At 31.8% G+C, this 27308-nt stretch overlaps 1 protein-coding gene across 1 annotated transcript in view; it reads left to right on the forward strand.

The window, feature by feature from the left end:
• Positions 1-2905: 2905 nt before the first annotated feature.
• LOC111714973 (neuronal growth regulator 1) overlaps positions 2906-27308 on the forward strand; it is a 27353-nt gene continuing 2950 nt past the window's right edge. Inside the window, exons 1-10 of the mRNA XM_023490199.1 lie at positions 2906-2957; positions 3458-3583; positions 6022-6082; positions 7323-7444; positions 9280-9433; positions 12839-12889; positions 14720-14823; positions 15728-15828; positions 21695-21763; positions 25897-25978. Of these exons, the coding sequence (XP_023345967.1) occupies positions 9295-9433; positions 12839-12889; positions 14720-14823; positions 15728-15828; positions 21695-21763; positions 25897-25978 (546 nt within the window). The 5' untranslated portion in view covers positions 2906-2957; positions 3458-3583; positions 6022-6082; positions 7323-7444; positions 9280-9294. The remainder of the gene's footprint in view (positions 2958-3457; positions 3584-6021; positions 6083-7322; positions 7445-9279; positions 9434-12838; positions 12890-14719; positions 14824-15727; positions 15829-21694; positions 21764-25896; positions 25979-27308) is intronic.

Here is a 27308-nt window from a genome sequence, read left to right on the forward strand (position 1 = left end):
CCATTCCTTTAGAATAAGAAGTAATACTGAAGTGTTTCCTATTCCAGATTTTCTGGTTATCACTAGTTTATCTGAATATAAATATTTGGGGTTTGATGTGTACATGACAAATTAGTGTTGTTTTTGTTAGTACAATCTTTCTAGATACTACTGTTTAAATAAATAATTGCATATTCTAAAATATGTATACAATACAACGATAGTGACGAAAGTTTAAGTGCGTTCACAGTTTCATTTAATCAAGTATCAATTAGTTATTTTTCACCTTTCAACATATTTTACTTTTGTTTGCATGGCTTCTCTGCTGTTGGGGGGATTTTGCGCGTTTCTGCAGTAGAAGCAACGGAGGAATTTTCAGAATTCAGAATATTTTTAACATTAGCCTACTGTAGTGAATCAGGCATTGACTTTTTTTTAAGTGAAGTATAATTTGAAATTACATTTCTTTAAGATTTTGTGATAAACTATTTCTGCATTCATGAAAGAAAAGTTGAATAAAACTTTTAACCTGGAGCAAAATAAACCTTGACCCTGTTCCTTTACAATTAGTGTAACACAAACTTATTAATTAGGATTGATAATTATTATAAGTTGCATTCTACTATCCCTCCTTGTTTCACTAAGCATATTCCCGCAAATACAAGGAATTGAGTCTTCGCCACAAACTTAAATGTTCTAATCCCTATTTCTTTACAACCTGATATTTCAAACTTAGTTTTTCTGATCAGAGTTTTATGCTTTTCACTTTAGACGTAACATTTGTGAACATTTAAAGATTGACAACGGTATAAAACGTTTTCAGATCATAAAGGAATGAGATATTCATAATTTCTACTTTAAAACTTGAACATTTTCAATTGAAAAGTCCTACGAGTGATCCCCGGATTTCTGCTGCAGAAAAATAGTGGAAATTGTCAGATTTAAACCATTTAAAGCTAAAAAAGCAGGATATCTCACACATAATTGATCAGATAAAGGTTTAAAGTATATCGTTGTAAATCGGTTGTGCCCCGCTTTAAATAAATGCAAATCAAATCGGCACTATCAGTAAATGGAAATATTTACTTCTACTGAAACTAAAGTGTTAAAGGGCAAATCAACATGACAAGAACAGTTCCAGTTATTTGTCCTTAATTTCTGCTTCTTTTCTTTTCTTTAAAAAAATTCTATTTTACATTTCTCTTTTTCTCCTTAAACTGTTTCTGAAAATGTTCTCTGTTTTATTGTTCTCTACGTATTAATATGTACTTTTCCTAATTGTTTAAATTCTGTTCTTTACGAAAGCTTGACTTTTATTACTTTTATTATTGTATTTCATGATTTATCAAATTAAAATTGATAAAAATCATTCTATCTCTTCTATAAAATAATATTTTGAGATCAAATTTTTTTCAAGATTTTTGAGATTAAAGAACCTTATTTTTCTTATTTTCCGTGAAATTTGTAATTGACTTGATTCTCAAAAAGTTATGATTAAAAACATGTTGATCATCAATCTTCGTGATTATTAAAATTAAAATCTCTGATTTTTGATTAATTCTTATTAATGGTTGATCAATGATCATGTTATTTTGAAAAGATATTGAAAAAACAAGTTTTCATATGTTCGGATAGTTCTATTCAATTTTTTTCTATTATATTAAATTAGAATATTAAACAAAGAAAATATATTTCCCATTTTTAAAAATATGAAAAAAATCATGAATAAATTTGGCGTTTTTTTTAATTTATTTATTCCTTGAAATATTAAAAATTAAACTATTTTGATGAAAATAAAATTCTGTGAATTGGTTAAAGAGCTGGAGATTATCATATTAGTGTAATCTTTCTAAATCTTATAATCTCGTTTATACAGATATAATTAATAGTAACAGAGCACTTATATCTATTATAATGCTTGTTAAATTGTTAATAATTGAATATATATTAATATGACCCCTGAACCTAATACAGATAATAACTCAATTACATATTAGAAAACTACATGAATGCTAAGAAAATAAGGTGGACAGGAGAGGGGGGGGGGAGGTAGGAGACCTTTTTTGGCTTTTATTTTAAGTATTCAAAAAAAACTACCCCACATTTTAAAACTGCGGTTAAAGTTTTCTTTTTTAACTTAAAATATTTTTATCTTCAGAACAAATATAAGAGAAAACCAGTGGTTTTAGTTTAAGTGTATTTTGAAATTTGTAAACATATTTTTGTTATACATTTTTTAAGTTAAAACCTTTTTAAAACAAACCAATTTTGTCCATTACTATCAGAAGAGGGACAAAAAAGAAAATGTCATAAATTTGACCCATTTTACAAAAAAAAAAAACTTTATTTTTGTATCAGGAAAAAAATTATTTTAAATCTTATTAACAAATGTCCAACAGTGTTCATTTTACAAGATTTAATGAGTCACAAGAGGTAGCTGAACAACGTAGAACTAGTTGAACTACATCGAAAGAACTAGTTGAACCGTTTTCCTAGCTTCAACTACGTTGCACTCATGAATACACCTGCATCTGAATAATAATATTCCTTTTATTCTTTTTTTAATCTCTTTGTTCTGAACTGAAGATGTATTTGACAGGGGTAATTATCTTCATCCCTCTTATAATATATCTAGATATCCATGAAGGAAGTAACAGTATTCATATATCTAGATATCCATGGAGAACTTAATAATATTCATATATCTAGAAATCCAAGGAGGAAATAAAAGTATTCATATATCTTGAAATACAAGGAGGAAATAAAAGTATTTTTATATATCTAATTATCCATGGAGGGAGTAATAGTAGTTTTATATATCTAGAAATCCATGGAGGAAGTAATAGTATTTATATATCTAGATATCCATGGATAACGTAACAATATTCATATATCTAGATATCCATGGAGGAAGTAACAATCATTGTCGTGTTTTGAACCTTGGTGATCGTCATATTGTCTGGAGACGGGGATATGACGTTAGTATAATTCTAATGAATTATCAAAAATAAATTAATTAAGATAATTTTTCCTAATTTTGTTGAACGTCAAAGTCGATCCAAGTTGTTAAATTTATATTTATATTAGAAAGATTCATTCGACCTAATTAAAACTTTTGAAGGATTTTTTAAATTAATATAACCGGTGGGTATTCTGAGGGTCTCTCTTGCCATTCCATTATAGCTTTTAAGAATTTACATATTATAGTTTAACCCTAATGCATCGGGACAGAGTAGATCAATATGAAAGGTAGATAGAACGCTTAGTATAAAAAAAATGTAAAACAGTTCACAAGCTATTCAAACTACAAAGTGAAACACGGGACCGAATGTAATGAATTTGAGCAAGGTTGCTAAACTACATACTAGTGGTTCAAATCTTGAATCACCAAATAAAAGTTAAAAATCTATGAATATTTGAATTGGTGATTATGATTTGAACTGGCTAGACTCAGTCTCTGATGAACATGAACTGCTAGGTGTTGGCAACTGAGAGACTGGTGTTGAGTCCTGACCCAAGGATCACTGTTTCCACCAACCTCGACCTCTTCTCCCTCTTTATCAAAGACATCGAGAACAAGGACAAGGGGGAATACGTCTGCCAGGGAAAAATCCAACAGAAACAGTTTTGAAAGTTTTTTTTTCATTTGTTCATTAGTTTGGGAACCCCGCTTTGTCTGTAAACTAATCTTTTACTAAAGAACATTTCTGTTGTTCTGCTGAGGTCCCAATCGAAAGTTGACGAAAATCGTTTAGGGGGTTCTTAAGTTATTGAAATTGGAATTAAACAAACCAATCACTGGAAGCTTTTGAATTAAAAAAAAAAATTAAATTTACGCGTCTTCGGATAGAACAATTAACAACAGAGAATCACAACTATAGATAGGCCACAAAATAAAAATGAAAAATTACGGTTTTTTACTGAATAAATGATATTTTTATTTTAAACAATTGTTAGGTCAAACGAAAAATCTGATAAAGATTGATGGATCTAATTGATACAAAACACATGAATTGAATCAAACAGAAAAATAAGAAATTTGAAATTGCATATTATTTTAGCTTTTACGGTTTGTATTTTGAAATTTGGAAATATTTTTGCCAACTAAAATTAAAATTTCAATAAAACAAATTTTTGCAAAAGTTCTTAAAGAAGTGAAGATAGGGGACACGCTAATGATAAAAACGAATTGGATATTTTAAAAAAAATGTCTAAAAACGACAAAACTAGAACAAACTTGATGGATAGCACTTCATTTAATTCAATATCAACAGTAATAAATTTGTTTAATTGTAACTCCAGTCACCCAGTGAATCCGCTAGAAGATTATTATTTACAGAAGTTTCAATCCTATTATGATTTTACCCTTAAAGGGGTTGACCGGCTATGTAAAGTAGTTAAACTGAGTATGCAGTGTTGTGGACAAATTCTTTAGGATTCATTTGATACAGATAAAACTTTTTAAAGATCTGTAAATCCTGAGTTTGAGCGCAAAATTGACGTTCAAAACTCCAACTTTGGGGGTGGATACGTTTTCAGAATAGGTTTTTTTATATTACTAAAAAACGACGACGAAAAATTGAGTAAAAATTATATAATAAACTATAATTAGAAGGTTGGGAACATATTTCTCAAAAGAAATTTGTCAATAAATCAATGCTAGAATCAATTATTTCGTTTTCATCATTATATTGAATTTCTTCAAATGTCGTCTTTTCAATAATAATTCCAGAAAATCTGCAGAAAATCTTTGTGAATAATGAGAAACTATAATAATCAGAAAAAAGAAACTAATAATTGAATTTTCATGATAAGATTAATTTTTATTTTCTCAACCGGTTCCTAAACAACTAATTAATTTACTGTTTTGTTTACATTTTTCGTCGTCGTAATTTAATAATAAAAAAGACCGATTCTGAAAACGTATACACCCCCAAAGTAGGAGTTTTGAACGTCGAAATTGCGCTTTGAAGCTTTCCACAGCACTGCATACTTAAGTTCAACTACCATACATAGCCGGTCTGTCCCTTTAAAATCAAATGATATTTTCATTTTTAGAATCAAACTTTGTTGTAAATGTTTAAATGTTAGCGCCCAGTGCCTGAATTTTGATATAGAGCTAGAAATATATTTGAATAATGTATAGAAGATGGGCTAGGGGATAAATCATCTAAAAGTTCCCTTCGCTGTCCAGCTCTTTCAGCCATACATATAGAGATGGGCCTATTCAGTTTTTTTTATTTGTTCGTTTATCGTTTTGGAAACAACTTTGTTCACTTTTTTTCAATCTTTAAAAAATTGATTTTGTTCATTCTAAAAATTGTTGTTCATTTTCTATCTCTTTTGCTCTTTTTCTCACTGACCAATTGTTCAGTAAAATTGTTTTTTTACCCAAAAAAAACATATTTTTAAAAAAAGTTTATTATCAAGATCGTTGGGATGATCTTAAATAGTTATTTTATTTTGTAAACAACGCTATCATTCACGTTAAATTTTGTTCTTTCTCACAAAACCATGTCCATCTATAAACACACTATTCTAAAATACAAAACATTTCAAACATTTTTCAAAGGTTCAAAAGAAAATATTTGAATCTAAATCCTGACACAAGTTTTCAACTATTTTGCGCACAATTTACATAAGAATTTATTTGGGCCAACTAACATTTAGAAACAGTATTCAAAGGCATAAATTGTTTCAAGAATAAAGAATACAAACACATAGCAAAAAATGAAAATATAAAAAAGCATCCTTTGTATCAGCTCATTATCAATAAATCTTTAATAGACAAAATCTGATAAATTCAAACATTTTGATAAGTTAGTATGCGTGCAAATAGGGCACTTTTTAGAACATATCTTTTGTGCAGTTAAAAAAAACAAAGAAAAGTTTATTTTGTACAAAAAAACCTACGGATACCCAAGCTGGCTAAATTATACATAAAATATAAGTTTTAAAAGTCACGCGGCCGGCGCAAATGTGGTTCAATAATTTTTGATTCATTACTGCAATTTTCAAGCTAACATTGGATTTCCTGAATAGATCTCAACAATCTCTGGATCTTCGAACCTAATCTCTGTTGAGCATACCCTGGATATTCTAGGTAATGTCTATTATTTCACAAGTTAAAATAATAAATTTTCAAATATAAAACCAGAATATCTCATTCATTCTTGATCAGTAGTAAAAGCTTCAAATGGTACTGTTGTGAATCGGACATGCCACGCGCAAAAATAAGTCTACAGTTCCTGTAAGTCATATCTTTTTTAATAAAAAACAATTTTGGACTTGCAAGATATACAAGAATTTTAATACAAAGTCCTTACAAAATTGTGTCTAATTTATTACTTAAATAAATTGAAAGGGATGGACCATATGTTGGCACTCAGTAGAACTCTCCAGGAAGAGTTGTTACAGAAAACTTTAGAAAAACAAAACCAAAGTCAAGAGAATAATTTTGATAATAAATCATTTAATGTTTAAGGTTTAATACATGCATAACGATAAAATCAATATAATTAGTTCTTAAAGTCAGGAAATCAACTCATGGCTCATTAATATTGTCCCTTAAAAGGGACTCCTAACGTAATGTATTGTTATGTGATCCCAAGATAGATTCTTGGCAACTTAGAATTTGTACACTCTCAGTACAGTTGTATTCTGACGCGTCAATTCAGTTTTTGTGTCCGACAAAATCATCAATAATAGTGATAATTTTAGAATAAAGTGCTTTTCTTACAGTAAAATAAGTGCAATTTTATGTGTTCTACAGTTTCTGTTTTTACGCTTTTTTATTTAATCTTGGAAAACATGTCAACTGATGAGAGAAAGTTTCGTTTTCCTTGTTATATTTGACACTTGGGACGTCGTGCATAATTCATCCATTTCTCTGTTGCCATCTATTTGATGATCCCAAATAAAAGAGTTGTTTGCCCTAGTCCAAACTATTCAGTACCATTTATACCTTCATCTGAGCAATGATAAAGGAGATATCGTTGTTTTCTCTCTAAAAACATGTAGAACTAATAGAAATCTTGGAACATAAAATTGTTAATGGTAAATTGTTGAATGCTTTCAGAAATACAATATGATCAAAATGTGTGAGATAAAGTAGCTTTACTGACACAAAAAGTATTTTTCTGTGATTTCTCCATTGCGTCTTATATCAAGAAATTAGCAAATCACTTTCGGAGAGAAATTGCAAATGAAATTAAACAGTTTAAAGAAACAAAAAAATTGATCAAGCTTACAAGGGTACTGTTGTAAATCAGGCATTGTCATCTTTGCATAGAGGGTCACTCAAAATTACGCTTACAGTCCCTTTAACCGTGTTCTTTTTCTAGTTCCAGCCCAAGTTCTAAGCACTCCAGAAACTGCTTACTTGACCCTAAAGCAGGGTGAAGATGCTCTCTTAGAGTGCAAAGTATCTGGGAATCCTAAACCAACAGTTACATGGACCAAACAGGTAAACCAACAGTTACATGGACCAAACAGGTAAACCAACAGTTACATGGACCAAACAGGTTAAACCAACAGTTACATGGACCAAACAGGTAAACCAACAGTTACATGGACCAAACAGGTAAACCAACAGTTACATGGACCAAACAGGTTAACAAAACATTTTCTTTAGGACTCATTGCCTAAAAAATATCTCAAAAAAGACAAGTTTATTCAGCTATACATATCAAAGGTCTAAAACATCAGATTTAAAAGACATTCGGTTGGAATAAGGATTGTACAAAATTGCAATTTGTGACAAAAACAAAGTTACAAAGTTCTTCATTCATCAAAATTCTAACTCATCTTTTTTGCAATCAATTATACACATGGTATACGACATTACCAATTTAAATGCGTATTTTACAACAAATCGACTTTTGTCTTTTAGACCAAAAATATTTCAATCTATAAATGATTCTCAATGCTTGCTCACTCTCAGAAAGCCTCTAAAATAAACATATATTTTACATCAATTTTGAGTAATCCTAAGTTAACACTTTTTGCCTTTTAATTAACGACATGTCCTGGGAGGGGGGGAAGGCAACCTCCCACGCACAGCTTCCGAACCTTGCGCGTCCCCAAAGGGCTTCCGAATCTCTCCCAAACAGTCTTCCATGAATTATTCTCCGTTTATAATTGTCAATTTCTACTTAAAACATGACTAATTCATCTATTTAAGCACGGTAGACCATCTTTAGTATCCTTTAAATTTTCATAATGTTTTTTTAGTTTGGACTAGAAAAACCAAAACTTTATAGATTTTGTTTCATATCCCGTTTTAGTTCATCCTATCCTCCCGCCCTCCCAGTTGTATAAATTTTAATCTGTGATTGGTCAGATGTTCTAACTGCCCCGGCTCTGATTGGTTACCTTGCGACTTCTATACTGTTTGCAGATGAAAAAAACGAAGTTTTTATATTAATTTATTTTACCTGCAAAATAATGCACTAAACAACAATAAGCGTCAATTTGGGCAACGCTCTATTTAACGAAATTGTAATAATCTTTCGATCTATATGTATTTCAAATCTATAGGGCTTGAAAAAAAAGTTTTAAAATCATTAAAGGTTATAACATAGTTTTGTTTTCTTTAAATATCTCAATAACTATAAGTATAGAAAGAAAATTTACAAAGGGCAATGTTGTTTAGAATCAAAATTTTTTGAAGAATATATTTTTTATTTGTCTATTTATAGTAAAACTTATTTATAAAAAAGGCCTTTCCAAAATTTGTTGAGAAAAAAATCTATAATAAAGCTTTTGATCCCTAATCTTTGATTGTAAAAAAAAGTATTAAGCAAATGCAATGGATACTATTGAACTTTTTTTGCATTTGAACTATTTCTTTCAAAATTTTTTTGTTCATTCAAACTTTTCTTTGATGCTCATGCCAATCTTTAAAATTATAAAACTGCTGATGTTCACCCAGCTAACATTCGATCTCCGCCGTGTTTTGGTCTTCGCCATGTCGTATGTACGATAGCGGAGAGGTTTCTATACCTCCATAGTATGTACTCCATGTCCCCTCCATAGTAAGTGCTATGGCGAAGAAATTACTACACCAGGACATGATGATCGGAGCTCCGCCCAACTCTGGCGAAGCCTGTCGTATATACGAGGCGGTATAACCGAAATCGGTTATTTTGCTAGCTGGGCAAATGAACAAATATTGTGATAGTTTGAACTACAGGATATGACATCATGTCAGTAGTTCAAATGAACAATAGTTCAGACGTGACCAATGGTTCAAACGGCAGTGGTTCAAACAAATACCCACCAACTTGAACACTGTTACAGGGTTCTGATCGAAAGATGTACGGAGCTGAATGCACTGGTGGATCATGTGTTAGTTTAACAAACACCCAGCAGGGGGATGCTGGAGCGTACACTTGTACGGCAGACAATGGCGTGGGTGCACCACATGCAGCCAACATCTTCCTCACAGTTCAATGTAAGTAGCTTTCTGTATAAAAGTGCGCAGCATACAGATAAATGTTTTTGTGCAAAGTAGTTACATAATAAGTTGTGACACAGGCCTGTAGCCAGGGGAGGGGTGCAAGAGGTGAGGTGCACCCCCCTTTCTCCTAAAATGGGACTGCAACGACGAATATGCAGTTGCTTGATATAATCTTCTCTTGAAAAATTGAAATATTACTATTTAAAGTTTTCAAAATTGTTATCATTTCATGTACCATGTTTATTGTATGTATATAACTTCCAAAGCAATTGTTTATTAAAGTTGTTTGTTCCCCCAGACCAAACAGATTAAATCTATTTTGAAAAATATTTGTCCTTATCTCAGGTAAAATCTAATCGAACTGGTTTATTGTTCTTTCACATATGTCGACAAATAAACTTATCAAATATGTTCCAGTATGTATCAAAAATTCAATTCTTCAAATTTTGGAGAAACATTGCCTCAGCTTCATATTTTCAATATTTTGACCAGATAATTTAAAATCAGTGAACGTGAGTAGTAATATCAAAATTAGCAACATTTATCCAATATTGTAAAATTAGAGCTAAAAACTTTCATGTGTTAGGGTTGTTAATTGTTTTTGAAAACTATCGTTAAAGGATCGTTTTTTGTTTTGTTTATCAATTGGTTTTATAAAAGACCCACTCGTTTTGGACTTTTAGAAAACAAAACGACAGTTTTTAAAAACAATCATTTTAAAAACAATCATTTTGAAAATGGTCATTTTCCAAAAACAAACAATCGTTTTGTTTTTGATTTTTCGTCGTCATTTTAATAACGAAACGATCGTTTTTTCAAAAAAAAAATAAAAACGTTAACATCCCTACATGTGTAACACTATATGAAACATAAAATTCAGGGAAAATCGTATTGTCACTGTATAGCATTGAATTCACGCTTAAACCACTATGTTGTTGACAATTATTAGAAAATAATCTACATAACATAAAATTAAGCTAAATTACAAGTTCTCATAGCCACCCTCCGCCTCGTAAATTACGTTTCACTCTGTGATCCTGGGCCCATACTTCAACACCCTACTTTGCACCCCCCCTTGGGAAAATCCTGACTAGGGGCCTGATTAGATAAAGCCGCGTTAGGAATATCTTTAAATTATTCTCTTGCGGCCGCCATGATAAATTTTCATTTGTATATTTCATTTAATGTAATTGTAATTACAAAAAGGTAAATTGAACTTCCTCACGGGCAGCCGTAGTACATTTGAATTTCCGAGCAGGGTCAACTTTTTCGGTCCCAGTTGGTACTGTATTGCCCTGACATTGGGTAAATAAAGCAGACACTCAATGGACTAGCCGGTGCAACAAGACTGACGCGGTCAGACTAGGTTAAATTTACTTTTACTAAAGGGTCAGAGGTGCGTGTCCTAACTTTCTTTTCAAAATAATTTTCTCTTAAGAATAACTAAACTTTATTCATATTAGATGCACACAAATTGTAAATATATACTGAAACAATAATATTATGATAAAAAATATAAAATTCAAAGATTACTTGTAACTTGTATATCCCATAATATTAAAAATATCAGAAACTAAATTTTAGATTTAAGAAAACATTGTTAAAAAAATTGAATAGAAAATTTAGAGGTTAAACCCTCCCCAAAAGATTGTCTAAATGAATTTAAGTTTAAAGTAGAAGTGGAAGAAAACTAGATCTATCTACAAGATTGTCTAAATGAATTTAAGTTTGAAGGAGGATTTCAAATGTAGAAATCCTGGTAACATTTCATTTTTAAGCAAATTGTTTAAAAGTTTATAACTTAATTTCTAGCACTTTTCAAATTTAAGAATTTGGGTATTAAATCTACACTTGAATAGAATCTCTTGTGCAAGATTGTAGTAAAAAAGGAAATGAGTCATAGTCACAAACTCAAATTTCATAATCCTTATATCTTAGCAACTTGATGGTGCAAACCTTTGATATTTTTGGATTTACCAGTAAATTTGAGGTATAAATGCTGGCTTGAGTTTAATTTATCCCTTTGGTTTAAGTTATCCCTTTGGTTTAAGTTATCCCTTTGGTTAAAGTTATCCCTTTGGTTTAAGTTATCCCTTTGGTTTAAGTTATCCTTTGGTTTAAGTTATCCCTTTGGTTTAAGTTATCCCTTTGGTTTAAGTTATCCCTTTGGTTGAAGCTATCCCTTTGGTTTGAGTTATCCCTTTGGTTTCCAATCAAATTGGAAATTCAAAAGAAAAAACAAAAGAAGATAGTTTAACCCTTCAGATGACGAAAGATAACTGTTAGATCCAGGGATAATTACTGAACTGTTTTGACTTCAGAATAAACTTCATGTAAAACCACTATTTTTGCATTCTATAGTTTGCTTTTTAAGTTTATACATTAAGATGTTTAAACCGTTTAATTATAGTTGAATCCCCCCGTGAAGGAAGACGGGGAGTTTTCAAGAGTTTCGAAGAAACTTGAAATAAACATTAGAAGTATATAAGTTACCCAAAATAGGGATCAACATCATTTGCATTTTGAAAAAAAAAAAACTTAATAATCTTTTGTAAAAGATATTCTTAGTAAAGAAAGTGTAAGAATTTGTTTGGCAGACTTTGAACCAGCTAGAGCAAGATGTACACTACCATTTCTTACTATGTAAGGCAAGCTGGGACGGTACGCCAAATGAATGATCCCTATTTAATGTAATTTATGTGACGTAGATTTTTACGTCAGAAAAGTCAACTATTAAATGTGGCAACCCCTTGGCCTTTAATGTCACCTCATTTACTTGCTTATACATTGTGAACCCCTAGACATATACTACAGATTAGAACACTGAGACTTATATTTGAAAGCGTATCTGTCGTTGAACGAAACTCCCGAGTTTCCTTTTTGGGGTCTTAACATTGGTGGAGATTTTGATTTCAGAGATATTAAAAAATTTGAGAAAATGACGAAACTAAATGTAATACTATTTTATAACAAAAATATTGACATCCACAAAACTGCTAACCCCATTCGTGAAACTCAGGTTACATAACTAATTTTTATAATGATACCCTGTCATAACTTTTGGGCTCTGAAGAACCTGTTTTGAACTTTTTTTTTCAAAATTCTTATCGCTTTTTGCGGAAAAGCTTTGCAACCTTTGAGTAAAAACTAAAGGAGTGTACTATAGTATATATAAAGCTTAAAATACAATATTAATTCTAATAAATTCAATATAGTTAAATGCGCGGCTGAACCAAATTTGCCGACATGTTCTGCATAAACACATTTTCTCAAAATTCGATAATTTTTCCAATTCTAATATTTTTATAATCCACGGGCAACTCCAGGCACTTCTTCAATTAGACTGATAAGACAAAAAAGACTGGGTTTGGCCAATACTAAAAGATAAATTATATTTAGATCCTCCTCAAATATCCAGCTCTCAAGATAAACAAGTTCAACAGCATCAAGGTATTGCATATCTATATATATATAAAGTAGTCATATCTCTTTGTGTGTTTGTATGTCCGATCATAACTCAGGAACCCCTTGACTTAATTGTTTGAAAAATTAGATAGAGGAACTCTGTAGAACCCTGGAAATGTGCTTGTAGCATGGTTTTGAGATTCTAAGTTAAGTAGTCTTAAAGCGAAAATTTAGTTTCCTGGTAAAGCAGCGGAAGTAGCTATAAATAACCCGGGCAATGCAGCGCCGGGTTCCCAATCTACTCTATATATATATGAAGTAGTAATCTCTGTTTGTTTTTTTGTATGTCTGATCATAACTCAGGAACTCAAAGAACATTTGGCCTTAAATTTTGATTCAGGAACTCGGAAGAACAATAGAAATGTTCTTAGTTAGGTTTAAAGATTCTAAGTTGAATGTGTCAACTTGTAAACAGAAAATTCAAGACAAAGCCGGATTTTTATGCTAGTTATATGGATCAATTTAAATTTTGATTCATTTCAATTTAGTTAATTTGAGCTACGTGGCTGAATTGTCAACTGCAGATTCAAATTTGAACCTTCAAAGTTATAAATTCAAGAAAAATTTGAATCGGTGATTTAAATTTGAACCAGTGCAGGGATAGGCATTTAAATTCATTAAGGTTGGTCCAGGACCAACTTTTTTACAGCTAGAGCTGTATTGTACACAAATAGACAATACTAGGCAAAACAGGACGATACGCCAAATAAACCAGGGCCCGGCTGTTAGGGATATTCAAGTTTAATACTCAACACTAACAGATCGATTTTGCTATAACATACTGTAAATTAAGGCCTGTGGTTTGCTGAAGAAATTATACATCTAATTTTCAAAATTACATTAAATATTTGTATGAATTCTATAGTTACTTGTACACTATCTAAGAAGAAATGTGAAAGTTTAAAATCTGCGCTAAATGTTCAAAGGTGAATTCCAGCTAGATAAGGTTTACAGGATAAATGTTTCAGGAGAGGTTCAGCTAGATAAAGGTTTAAAGGATAAATGTTTAAAGGAGAGGTTCAGCTAGATAAAGGTTTAAAGGATAAATGTTTCAGGAGAGGTTAGGCTAGATAAAGGTTTAAAGGATAAATGTTTAAATGAGAGGTTCAGCTAGATAAAGGTAAATAAAGGATAAATGTTTAAATGAGAGGTTTAGCTAGATAAAGGTTTAAAGGCTAAATGTTTAAAAAAGAGGTTCAGCTAGATAAAGGTTTAAAGGATAAATGTTTAAATGAGAGGTTCAGCTAGATAAAGGTTTACAGGATAAATGTTTCAGGAGAGGTTCAGCTAGATAAAGGTTTACAGGATAAATGTTTCAGGAGAGGTTAGGCTAGATAAAGGTTTACAGGATAAATGTTTCAGGAGAGGTTAGGCTAGATGAAGGTTTACAGGATAAATGTTTAAAGGAGAGGTTAAGGTAGATAAAGCTTTACAGGATAAATGTTTAAAGGAGAGGTTCAGCTAGATAAAGGTTTAAAGGATAAATGTTTAAAGGAGAGGTTCAGCTAGATAAAGGTTTACAGGATAAATGTTTAAAGGAGAGGTTCAGATAGATAAGGTTTACAGGATAAATGTTTCAGGAGAGGTTCAGCTAGATAAAGGTTTACAGGTTTAATGTTAAAGGAGAAGTCCGGTTAGAATGTGAGGTTAAGGGATAACCTAAACCTGTAGTAACCTGGCATAAGAACTCTCAACAGGTTTACAGGTTTAATGTTTAAGGAGAAGTCCGGTTCCAAAGTGAAGTCGAGGGAGAACCTAAACCTTTAGTCACCTAGCATTAGAACCTTCAACAGGTTAACAGGTTTAATGTTAAAGGAGAAGTCCGGTTAGAATGTGAGGTCGAGGGAGAACCTAAACCTGTAGTTACCTGGCATAAGAACACTCAGCAAGTTTTCCCGTCAAACACAGTTAAAATTAAGGTAAACAAGTTTCTAAAAACATTAAAATATATTTTATTTTTTTTTGCCACAAAGTTATATGGTGTAAACCTTTGATATTTCATACTTAAATATTATTTAAATAACAGAATTCATAGTTTGAAATATCTAAAGCTTTAAGAGATTAGAAAATCCAAGCTTGAGGTAATTTCTTTAACTGTTTATATAAATTGTAATTACAATAAAAAATGTCAAAGATTACACAAAAGAAAAGTCTGTTTCAACCTTCATTTAACAGATAATGCATCTTTACAAGGGGTATATATTTTTAAGAACTCTCCCCTTTACAAGGGGTATATATTTTTAAGAACTCTCCCCTTTTTTTTAACCATTTAGCCATAAAGGGATTATTGAATTTAAGTTTGTAACAAGAATCAGTTTCTTTATTCTCTGTCCCCTAAAAATCATTTATTTTTCCATAATTTAGCGATCATTATTCAAGATAAAACGTGCCCTGAATTTTAAACATTTTAAACATTTCAATGTTCACCCAAAAACAACTTCTTATAATTTAAACATTGTGAAAATGTTCTTCAGCCAGAATTCCTTACTTAAAGGGACTGTAAGCTTAATTTCAAGTGACCCTCCATGCAGAGATATCAGTACCGCCCTGTTTACAACAGCACCCTTGAAAGCTTTGTCTGATTTGTCTGAATCTTTTTGTTTCTTTTAACTGTTTATTATCTGCGAAAGTGACTTGCACATTTTTTGTTTTATAATGAGCAATACGCACAGATAAAACACTATTCGAGTCATTAAAACAACGGTATCTTCCACATTATTGATCAGATTAAAGTTTTAAGGGTACCATTGTAAATCAGGCAGTGCCATCCTTGCATGGAGAGTCACTTGAAATTTCACTCACAGTCCCTTTAATTTTGTCAAGGAGTCTGAAGCAAAGAACTACTTGGTACTGTTGGACGCCTCCTCCTCCTCCTCTTTTGGCAATTATTCATGCCTGGCAAAAAATATTCTTGGAGAAGCAAAGTAAGTCTTTAAAGGGAGTGTTTTTAAAGGTTCAATTAACCCTACACTACAATTAAAGAGGTATGTCTAATTCACAATGGTAGTTCCTTTTTTAGGCAAAAGTGATTGAAAATATTGACAATTTTCTATTATATACAATGTCTCTGTTAAAGTGATTTACGGATATACGCAGCACATTTAAAATATATCATACTAATTTTCCGTGACAGAGTGAAAAGGAGTGATTATGATTTGAGGGTTTGATGGAATAGTTTAAAGCATTTGTAAATACTTCTGAAAATATAAACCCGGTTTTTTAAGTGGAATTAACTGTTGATTGCAAATATATTTATGGATTTGATCTTTCACTTAGTAAAACGTTTCACTGTTTGTTGTTCCTTTGTTGGAGAGTATAGATAAATTTGAACAGAGACTTGCTTTGGTTTGGTTTTTCTCCGAGGGAGGTTTTGGTAAAGATGACTTACGGGGGGGAGGTGATTTTAGAAGTTGTATTTATGGTCAACACATGTCCACTTTCAGGTTGTAAGCTTGAAATTAAATGTCGAAAAACATGTTCAACTATACGAACACATAGTTGTTTTGTTTATCGCTTTTTAAGTGATAAAATCAAACAGTTTAATCTTTTAAACCCATCGTTTTTTTAAACGATTAACAGCCCTACTTTCAGGTTGTAAACTCATCCCCAACTTTCAGACGGAGTTTAGGGTTGGACATGATCAGATGAAAGTGTTGGTATAGATTCATGCCAGCAAACTTGTCCCAACCATTCAATTCAACATTTCGAGGGTTTAAAATTAAATCTGAAGGTTTGCCAGAAACCATCCAAGATATCCCTGACGATATCTTTATCTCTAAATTTAAAGGGACTGTATGCCTAATTTCTAGTGACGTTCCAAGTATAGAGAGCTATGTCTGATTCACAATAATACCTGTTAAACAATGATAAGGTAGATAGATATGCCCTTATTCGTATAGATGCAGATGTGGTGCAGGGAGACTCTGGGCTACCGTGTACACTGTACAGTGTACACTCCTTGCTAGTGTACATGCGACTCTAAAACTGGAAGGTCACTTGAAATTACGCTTACAGTCCCTTTAACAGTGTAACAAGGTTGACGCGGTCAGACTTTATGCTTCAAATAGGTTGAATTTACTTTTACTAAAGGGGCAGAGGTGCGTGTATTATAAACTTAAGATTGTTTAATATGTTTTTTGAGTCTGACTGAATAAGAAAAGAATATTTCAACTATATTCTTAACAAAATATACTCAAAACAATGTGTAAAGCTTTCTGTCAATGTATTAGTGTTTTAGAAACATTAAACTTGTTTCAATTACTTAATTTACCTAACAATCCCTTTAAACAAACAATACATGAATAATTCTTAATAATCGTACCTGAATTGTATTTCATCTAAACCTGGGGGGGGGGGGGTCCAGGGGATTTAAACAGACAAAGAGAATTTAAGATGTATTACACATTACAGAAGGACTGAGCAAAGTTCCGTTAGCCCTATTCCGACTGACGTCTGGTTTACCCAAAATAGACGGGGGGTATCCCCCACCAGTATATTTGATAGTGTTAGGGATAGGGTTAAGAAGTTGTAAAATCAGGGTGTCCAATGAATACCACAATATGCAGTTTAAAAATGATATTTTAACGTTCCATAGGACACCCTGTACATAACAAAGATAAAAGAGAAAAACCACTCTGTGGTTGAAATAGGATTTTACAAATCTAATTATAAAGAAACTCGTAACTGGTCAATATTGCTTTACATTTCCTACCTTCTGTATTTATGATAAAACCAAAACTATTTTCGGATACTTCACCAGGGGGCAATATTTTCTTTAAAAATATTTTCTTTTCAAAATGTTTTTTTTTTAATCAACTTTTAAGACTTTTTATTAAATCCATAATGTCGATATTAAATCGAAAATTGGTTCTTGTTGAAAAAATTGATTTTAAACATTTTTGTTGTTGTGTTGATCCCTGGAGGTGAGAGAGTATATAATGTGTTTACATTAGGTTTGAGGAGGTCTATTTCCTGGTCATTTATAAATATATATATTTATAAAACTTATGGAAAAGTTCTTTCTGAAGCTAAGATTTGTCTTATCAAGATAAAATGATCTATTGGGATTTAATCAGAGTTCAGTCTGAGCTAAAAACTTTTTAATTAGAGAATATGTTAAACCCAGTCCATTTTAAAGTTTTCACCTAGAATTAAACTCAATTTTTTCCCCTGAAAACTAAGAAATGTCCCTAGAAAACAGTCACTTTTATTAAATCAAAGTCCTTAAAATTACTAAGAACAATGTTGTTAAATATAGCAAGCGGGCCAGAGAGAGAGATTTTAATTTGCAAATTAGAAGATACAAATTAAATTGTTTTTCAATTTCTTATTTTCGCTTTCAACAAATTTCAATCTAAAATTCTAAATTTAATTTTCAACTCTAGATAATATTTACAAAAGATTCTTTTTCTTCTTGTAATAAATTCTCAAAATTCTCTTCATCGTCTCCGCACCATGAGAATAATCCTTTTTTAGCTGAAGAGAAGGGATTTCTCATTCGTCATTGGTCATCACGGGCAGCCGTAGTACATTTGAATTTCCGAGCCGGGTCAACTTTTCCGGCCCAGTTTGTACTGTATTGCCCGGTCATTGAGTAAAGCAGACACTCAATAGGACTAGCCGGTGTAACAAGGTTGACGCGGTCAGACTTTAGGTTGAATTTACTTTTATTGAAGGATCAGAGGTGCGTGTCAATGATCGAATAGTACAATCATTTTTATAAAAGAAGTATCAACTAAAATTATGGCAACAGTCCCTTTCACGGTGGACTAAACCAGTGGGGTCGGTCAAAAAGGCCGGGTACTGTAAAAATTCTGAACGCGCTATAAGAGTTGTCATAGTTAGCCCTCCAACGGGACTATGCCAGGAAAATTGACCCCTGTCGTATGTGAGTCTAGTTAGGGCGACGTACTGTACAGAATATGGAACCGGGCCGGTCCTGTTCGAATTCAAATTTACTACGGCCCAGAGTGCTATAGAATGATAAAGTTATCAATGCCCTGAAAGCGTGTTATTTATATAAAATAAATCTTTCTTATTCATAGTTCTTGCCTGTTTTCTTCTATACAGGGTTATCCACTAAGAATTAAAATTTGTTTGGTCCGTTTTCTTTGTTTGGTCAACACTAGCTTTTTCTGTGCTCTATCATTAGCAAACCATCGAAATACTCAATTGAATGCAAATACCAAAAATCAAGCTTCAAATCATTTTATTGTTTTGGGTCGTCTTTGCAGTCTTATCTTTTGTGGATAACACTTTATATCTGCATAAATATTGTAAAGGTGTGAATTGACTCACTTATGAAAAGAATAATATTCGGTTGTCTGATTCTTTTCTATCCAACCCGTCCTACCCATTCTATACTTCGTAGACATGAATATATTTATACATATTCAATATTCACTACATAGATAGATAGATAGATAGATACATATTCAATATTCACTACATAGATAGATATATGAAGGAAACTACACAAGGATCCTTTTTTTACACAAAAAATTGCTCTGCNAGAGATAGATAGATATATATTCAATATTCACTACATAGATAGATAGATAGATAGATAGATAGATAGATAAACAGATACATATTCAGTATTCACTACATAGATAAATAGATAGATAGATAGATATATAGATAGATACATATTCGATATTCACTTCATAGATAAATAGATAGATAGATAGATAGATATTCAATATTCACTACATAGATAAATAGATAGATAGATAGATAGATAGATAGATAGATACATATTCAATATTCACTTCAAAGATAAATAGATAGATAGATAGATATTCAATATTCACTACATAGATAAATAGATAGATAGATACATAGATAGATAGATAGATAGATAGATAGATAGATAGATATTCAATATTCACTTCACAGATAAATAGATAGATAGATAGATACATATTCAATATTCACTACATAGATAGATATATGAAGGAAACTACACAAGGATCCTTTTTTTACACAAAAAATTGCTCTGCAGCTGGTTTTTAAACATTTCCATAAAGGATAAGGGTAGAACGTTATATTTGTAAAGTTCTACCTTATATGATACATTTTTCTTACAACCTGATATTGGAATTGAGTTGTAAAATATTACAATATATATTTCGATAAAGTATTTTAGAAACCAACCCAAAACAATTTCAACCAATTTATTTAAATGAAACTTTATCCTTCAACATAGTTCCAACAAAAACCGTCTCATGAAAAAGTTTTATTTATTTCCAAATATATAAATATATAAATATTGAACCAATAATCCATATCTTCTGGTTCAATTAGTCTCTGTTTGCCTTTAACACTAGGATAGGAGGGTATAAGCTATATTGCCAATATTCTAATCCTTTTTGCATTATATTAAACATTTTTTTTCGAAAATACTGTCATTCACTTGTTTACTTGTTTACTTGTTTACCTGTTTACTTGTTCACTTGTTCACTTGTTCACTTGTTTACTTGTTTACTTGTTTACTTGTTCACATGTTTACTTGTTCACTTGTTTACTTGTTTACTTGTTTACTTGTTCACTTGTTCACTTGTTCACTTGTTCACTTGTTCACTTGTTCACTTGTTCACTTGTTCATTTTGTTCACTTGTTCACTTACCCCCCCTTCACGTACAACCAACTATAGCGAAGTGCATCCTATCTGTTATGGAATATTTTCATATTTTATCTCTTATTCAAAACCGTTTGAAAATATCGTAAAAGACATCATTTATACTTCACTTAAAATACATAGCTTAAAAAATAACAAATAACAAATACGAAAAAAAGTAAATGAATAAATAAAAATGGGTTCTAATGTAAGGACACACTAGAATTTAACCCAGGACCTCTAGCTTAACGTGCCTCATCCATCAATCCCCCCCCCTGGATCAATTCCCCCTCTCCCACCGCACGTGACAGAACATATATCTAAGTTTTCAGACCTAATATATATAGTTAGTAAACTTCAGATCAAGATATTATAACGAGCAGAGTTAAAACTTATCCATTTATAGCATCGTCCAATTCTATTTTGTTTTAAAACTTTAATTAGTTTCATATTTTATATAAAATTTATAACATTTCATCTTTTTTATTTTCAAATATTTGATATGAACTATTAATATTATATTCCTTGTTTAACACAATCAATTTTATCTTGCGAAATTGTAATATTTAAGCAAGTATATCGAGGCACATGGTTGGTCTTTATCTGCTGTATTATATCTATTTATCTATGTCAGTATCTGTTAATATTGTAATATTTAAGGAAGTATATCAAGGTACATGGTCGGCCTTCATCTGCTGTATTCTATCTGGCTATCTATCTATCTGTTAATATTGTACTATTTAAGGAAGTATATCGAGGTACATGGTCGGCCTTCATCTGCTGTATTCTATCTATCTATTTATTTATCTATTAATTGTGTACTTTTTAAGGAAGTATATCGAGGTACATGGTCGGCTTTCATCTGCTGTATTCTATCTGTCTATCTATCTATTAATCGTGTATTTTTAAGGAAGTATATCGAAGTGGATGGTCGGTCTTCATCTGCTGTATAATGTATTATATCTATCTATCTATCTATCTATTAATCGTGTACTTTTTAAGGAAGTATATCGAAGTGCATGGTCGGCCTTCATCTGCTGTATTATATCTTTCTATCTATCTATCTATTAATCGTGTACTGTTTAAGGAAGTATATCGAAGTGCATGGTCGGCCTTCATCTGCTGTATTATATCTATCTATCTATCTATCTATTAATCGTGTACTTTTTAAGGAAGTATATCGAAGTGCATGGTCGGCCTTCATCTGCTGTATTCTCTATCATGGATTCCAAGCCTACTAGGTATGACAGATTAATTTATATATATATATATAAAATAGTAATCTCTGTTTTGGTGTCTCAGTTTTTATTTGTAATGCTTATTTTTATGGCCGATCATAACTCAGGCATGCAATAACCGATTTGCCACACATTTGTATTTGGGAACTCCTCAGACCCCGGGAATGTTCTTAGCGTGGTTTACATATTTTGTATTAAATGGCTTTTATAGAAAATTTTTTAGTTTTTTAGCTAGATCTATGTTCTCAAGCCATGCTCTATATAAAAAACAAGACATTCAAATAAATGTTGCGTATTGCCGGCCAAACAGCTGGCCCAAATGGACTGAATCTATAAAGACATTAAAAGATTGCACAACAATTTCATTGTTATTATATCTATCTATATATATTCTATTTATCTATTTATCTATCTTCTATCTATCTATTTATCTATCTTCTATTTATATATCTTCTATTTATCTATCTTCTATCTATCTATCCATCTATCTATCTATCTATCTATATATCTAGTGTCTATGTATCTAGGCTCGGAATAATGAAGGCTGGTCCCAGCCCTCCACAATGTTCACTTTCAACACTGCTGTTAAATCTTCACCAAGTATGTAACTTTTCACTTTTAAAGGGACTGTCAGAGTAATTTCACTTTTAAAGGGACTGTCAGCGTAATTTCACATAGCCATTAAAAGACCAAAATAGTCCTTTTCAAAACATTGATAACTGACAGTCACGGTTTCTCTAATACTGATTTTTGAATTTAAGCGCGGACACAGGTAAGAAAATGGACATAATTCATCCCACTTTAAATCCCGTAAACAGTCCCTTTCATGGAAGCATTAGAAATACAAAGTTTTCCCGTTTACCCCAAATACCTGGATTCCTTTCTGCCATCAAATCACAGAATTATAATCCATTCTTTCAATTTAGGCAATAAAAAAGGATTTTAAAAATAAATTGGTAAATTTTGGAATTTATGCGAGTTTTCCAACTTTTTAAATGTGTGTGCAGAAGTATTTCAGTATTCCATAATATTTTTCAAACTTTTAAAAAAATCAAAAATTTTTGGACACAAATTGTTATAACTTAGAGCACACATAAACCTTCTCCAGGGTCATGTGAGGTCCCCCACGCAAAATTGCGCTGGATAAGTTCAGCCGTTTGGACGTTTATTGGATACAAACGGATAGACAGACTGACAAGCAAAGTATATATATTGTCGTCATATATATATATATATATATATATGTATATATATATATATATTTATAACTAAACCTTTGTAAATTGATACCGAGGTTGTATAATAAGGTTGCTTACTCCCGATGCGCTCCAATGGTGTCTCCTATGATGATACAGGGTTACCGATAAAGCATGAGACTGCAGAGACGATTGTACGGAATTTGTTTAATCCGTTTTCTTGCATTCAGGGTTCCTTGTATACCATAATGGGCTTATTTCTTTGCTTAATCATTTATTTTAACCAATACTCAGTTGAATGCAGAAGCCAAAAGTCAAGCTTCAAATCAACATATTTTTAGAGTTTTGGGTCGTCTTTACAGTTTCATCCTTTGTGGGTAACCCTGTAGATAAAAACCGCATATGACGTCACTCTCGCCCCTATAATCAGTGACGTCATATGAGGTTTTTATCTATCTATCTTAGGAGACGACATTTTCCGTACATCTCAATGCATCGAAAGTAACCAACCTTTTCATACAACCTTGGTGGTATCAATAGAGATTGATACTCATCCGTACATGTAAACACATAATCGGTTGGGCAATTGGAAAGTAGTAAGTAGGGCAGGAGATGGGTTAAATAATAAAAAATATATATATTATGAGTTAATTTCCTAAAATACGATTTTTGGACCCCCCTCCCCCTCCTTTTGTACATGGATATCATATCATATGTAAGACAAGACAATTTTTGAGCCAGCTAAGACTCTGAACATGCTGATTTTTTTATGCCTAGCTTTAAAATTTTATTGTGCAATAAATATAAAACAAATTGAACCCTTGTTTCTGTCTTAGAGAACGTTTTTGTGTCCCCCCCCTAAATTTTGTACTTTTTTTAAAGATTACTTCTGTAACATGGGGGGGGGTCCAAAAAGCGTTTTTTAGGAGATGTTTTAGATGTTTTTTTAATAAAAAAAGGGTATGGACAATAAAAAAAAACATTTTTACTTCTAAATAATGTCATTTCCACATTAGATTTCGTTAAGATCTTAACATACTACATACATTGACGACTTAAGAAAATTTGACAATGAGTAATAACAATAGTTTTGCAGAGTACAGGGTGTCCAACGAAACATGACAGTTGAAAAATAGTTTTGAATGTCGTCCTCATATACTGTTTTAGGATATTAAGGTTTTTTGCAGTTCATTTCGTTAAAAAAATCTTTTCCTCCAAAATCTTTTACTTTGAAATCAAGTTTACTTCAATATGACTCCCATATAATATTTTTATTATTGTCTTTGGTCCCAATAAACTTAACAAATTATGGAAGATGATATTCTAAACTATTCACCAACTGTCATGTTTCGTGGGACATCCTGTATATGTACAGTAGTTTTTAAAATTTTGGGGATTTCATGAAGTTTATAATTAAGTCAAACAATTAATTAATTAATTAATTAATTAAACAAACAAAGAAATATTTCAAATTGACAAATAAAAATGGATTTAATGAACATAAAAATAGTTAAAATTAACGTAAAAATAGTTAAAATGAACATAAAAATAGTTAAAATGAAATGTTCATTGAACATGAATTTAAAGATTTCAAAATAACAAAAAATAGTTAAAATGAACATAAAATAGTTCAAAGAACATAAAATAGTACAAATTAATATAAAATATAGTTCAAATGAAATATAGCTCATGAACAAATAATAGTTCAAAATAAAGAAGAATATATAGTTCAAGAAGAGGTACCGATACTCTGGAAGAAGAAACTGATACTCTGGGAGAAGGAACTGATACTCTGGGAGGAAAGACTGATACTCTGGGAGAGAAACTGATACTCTGGGAGGAGGAACTGATACCCTGGGAGGAGAGACTGATACTCTGGGAGGAGGAACTGATACTCTGTGAGAAGGAACTGATGCTCTGGGAGGAGGAACTGATACTCTGGGAGAGAAACTGATACTATCGGAGGAGGAACTGATACTCTGTGAGAGAAACTGATACTCTGGGAGAAGGAACTGATACTCTGTGAGAAGGAACTGATACTCTGGGAGGAGGAACTGATACTCTGGGAGAGAAACTGATACTCTGTGAGAAGGAACTGATACTCTGGGAAGAGGATCTGATACTCTGGGAGGAGAGACTGATTCTCTGGGAGAAGAAACTGATACTCTGGGAGGAGAAACTGATACTCTGGGAGGAGAGACTGCTACCTGGGAGGAGAGACTGATACCTGGGAGGAGGAACTGCTACTCTGGGAGGAGAGACTGATACTCTGGGAGAAGAAACTGATACTCTGGGAGGAGGAACTGACACTCTGGGAGAAGGAACTGATACTCTGTGAGAAGGAACTGATACTCTGGGAGAAGGAACTGATACTCTGTGAGAAAGACCCCCCCCCTAGCAAAAGTCCTAGTTGCGCCTCTGTATTCATAAAATTTAATCAGTTTTATGACATAGATGAATAAAAATATTCAACAATCATGCCTTGCTATTTCTACAAACGGTCTATCTATCCATTTATCTATCTATCCATGGTTATAATGCAAGGTAAGCTATTTCAGAAGTTACGCATCTTTTGAACTGCAGTTTACTGTCTCTGGGCGGTAATGTAAACACAAGACAGATGTCTAAGCCTGACATGGGGTCCATCTTTCACATAAAAAATCGATGAAATATTCTGGTCATTGGAAACTATTATGATAATTATCAAAGTTATCAAAATTTAATGCTTTTAACCACCTCGGATACTAAACGAACACTGATGCATCTATTCTTCTTTACAAATTCCGCCCAGAGAGAACTGGTTTCAATATGTACGCAGAGTGAGTATATGCAAATGCAATTAAGTTACCTTGCATTATATCCTTGTATCTATCTATCTATCTATCTATATATCTATCTATCTTTCTATCTATCTATCTATCTATCTATCTATCTATCTAGAACCCACTACTATCTGGTCTGGGATGTTAAAAGTCCTACTCCTATCCTGGAATACAGATTACTATACAGGAAAATAATAAAGGTAACATTTGAATAAAATGGGAAAACAAAATTCCGAGCTGGGTCAACCTTTCCGGTCCCAGTTTGTACTGTACCGCACGGACATTGGTTTGATTAAGTAGACAATCAATAGGACTTGCCGGTGAAACAAAGGTTGACGCGGTCAGACTTTATACTTCATATAAGTTGAATTTACTTTTGCTAAAGGGGCCGAGGTGCGTGACGTAGATATTAGACTCTCTTTTTGAAACCAATATATTTATTTAAGTGCTTGTCTCAAGCTCAAATTTATAATGAAAGGTTTACTATTGAAATAAGAAGAGAAAAGAAATAAATAATTACAATTAATTGTTTCACTTTTTTTTAAAAACATAGTAACTGACTAATAAACAAATAAACGTCTTATCAACCTGCTGCTGGAAGCCTTAGATAGCTCAAACTTTGACTATTTATTTAGCAGAGTTTTAGTTAGAAATATCAAAGGTTTTGACATTAGGTTGCAAAGGATTCGAAAATATTAGGCCCTGATCGACTATGTAACTTCAAGTGACATTCTAAAAAAAAAAATTTTTAAAAGGGGCATCATAAAATAACAATGGTACCCCATAAATATTTGTAGATGATCAAAAAAGTGAAAGATAGCTTGAAAATTGTTTAATTCTCAAAAAAATTTTCATTGTTTCCGAAGCAGAATCCTGCAATTGTTACTTCAAAGAGAAACCACAATTGAAAATAATCAATTTTTAAAAAATGGTGGATAGCAAAGCGTTAATTCCTGATCAAACACTATATTTGGGGCACACCAAATAGATTCTAGTACAATAGATGGCAACGTAGAATATGTACACTCTCAGTACACCTGTATTCTGACATCATAAGTGTCAGTTTAGTTTTTGTGTCCGAAAAAATCATTAATAATATATTGATGATTTTAAAAAAAGTGTTACAATAAAATAAGTGCAATTAAATGTGATCTTTATTTTCTGCTTTTACATTTTTTTTAATCTTGAAAATTTTGTTTTCCTTGTTATATTTGACACTTGTGACCTCGTGTATAATTGGTTCATTTCTCTGCTGCCACCTGTACTTGTATTGTACTTGATAATCTATTTGGGATGCACTCGTTAAATAAAGAGTCACTCGAAATTACACGTAAACAGTCCCTTTAATACGAGTGCTCAGTTCCTTTAATATATATTTCCTCTTTATGTATATATATATATATATTTATAACTAAACCTTTGTAAATTGATACCGAGGTTGTATAATAAGGTTGCTTACTCCCGATGCGCTCCAATGGTGTCTCCTATGATGATACAGGGTTACCGATAAAGCATGAGACTGCAGAGACG

Source organism: Eurytemora carolleeae, unplaced genomic scaffold, assembly GCF_000591075.1.
Source record: "Eurytemora carolleeae unplaced genomic scaffold, Eaff_2.0 scaffold647, whole genome shotgun sequence".
In the NCBI taxonomy this organism is placed as follows: Eukaryota; Metazoa; Arthropoda; class Copepoda; order Calanoida; family Temoridae; genus Eurytemora; species Eurytemora carolleeae.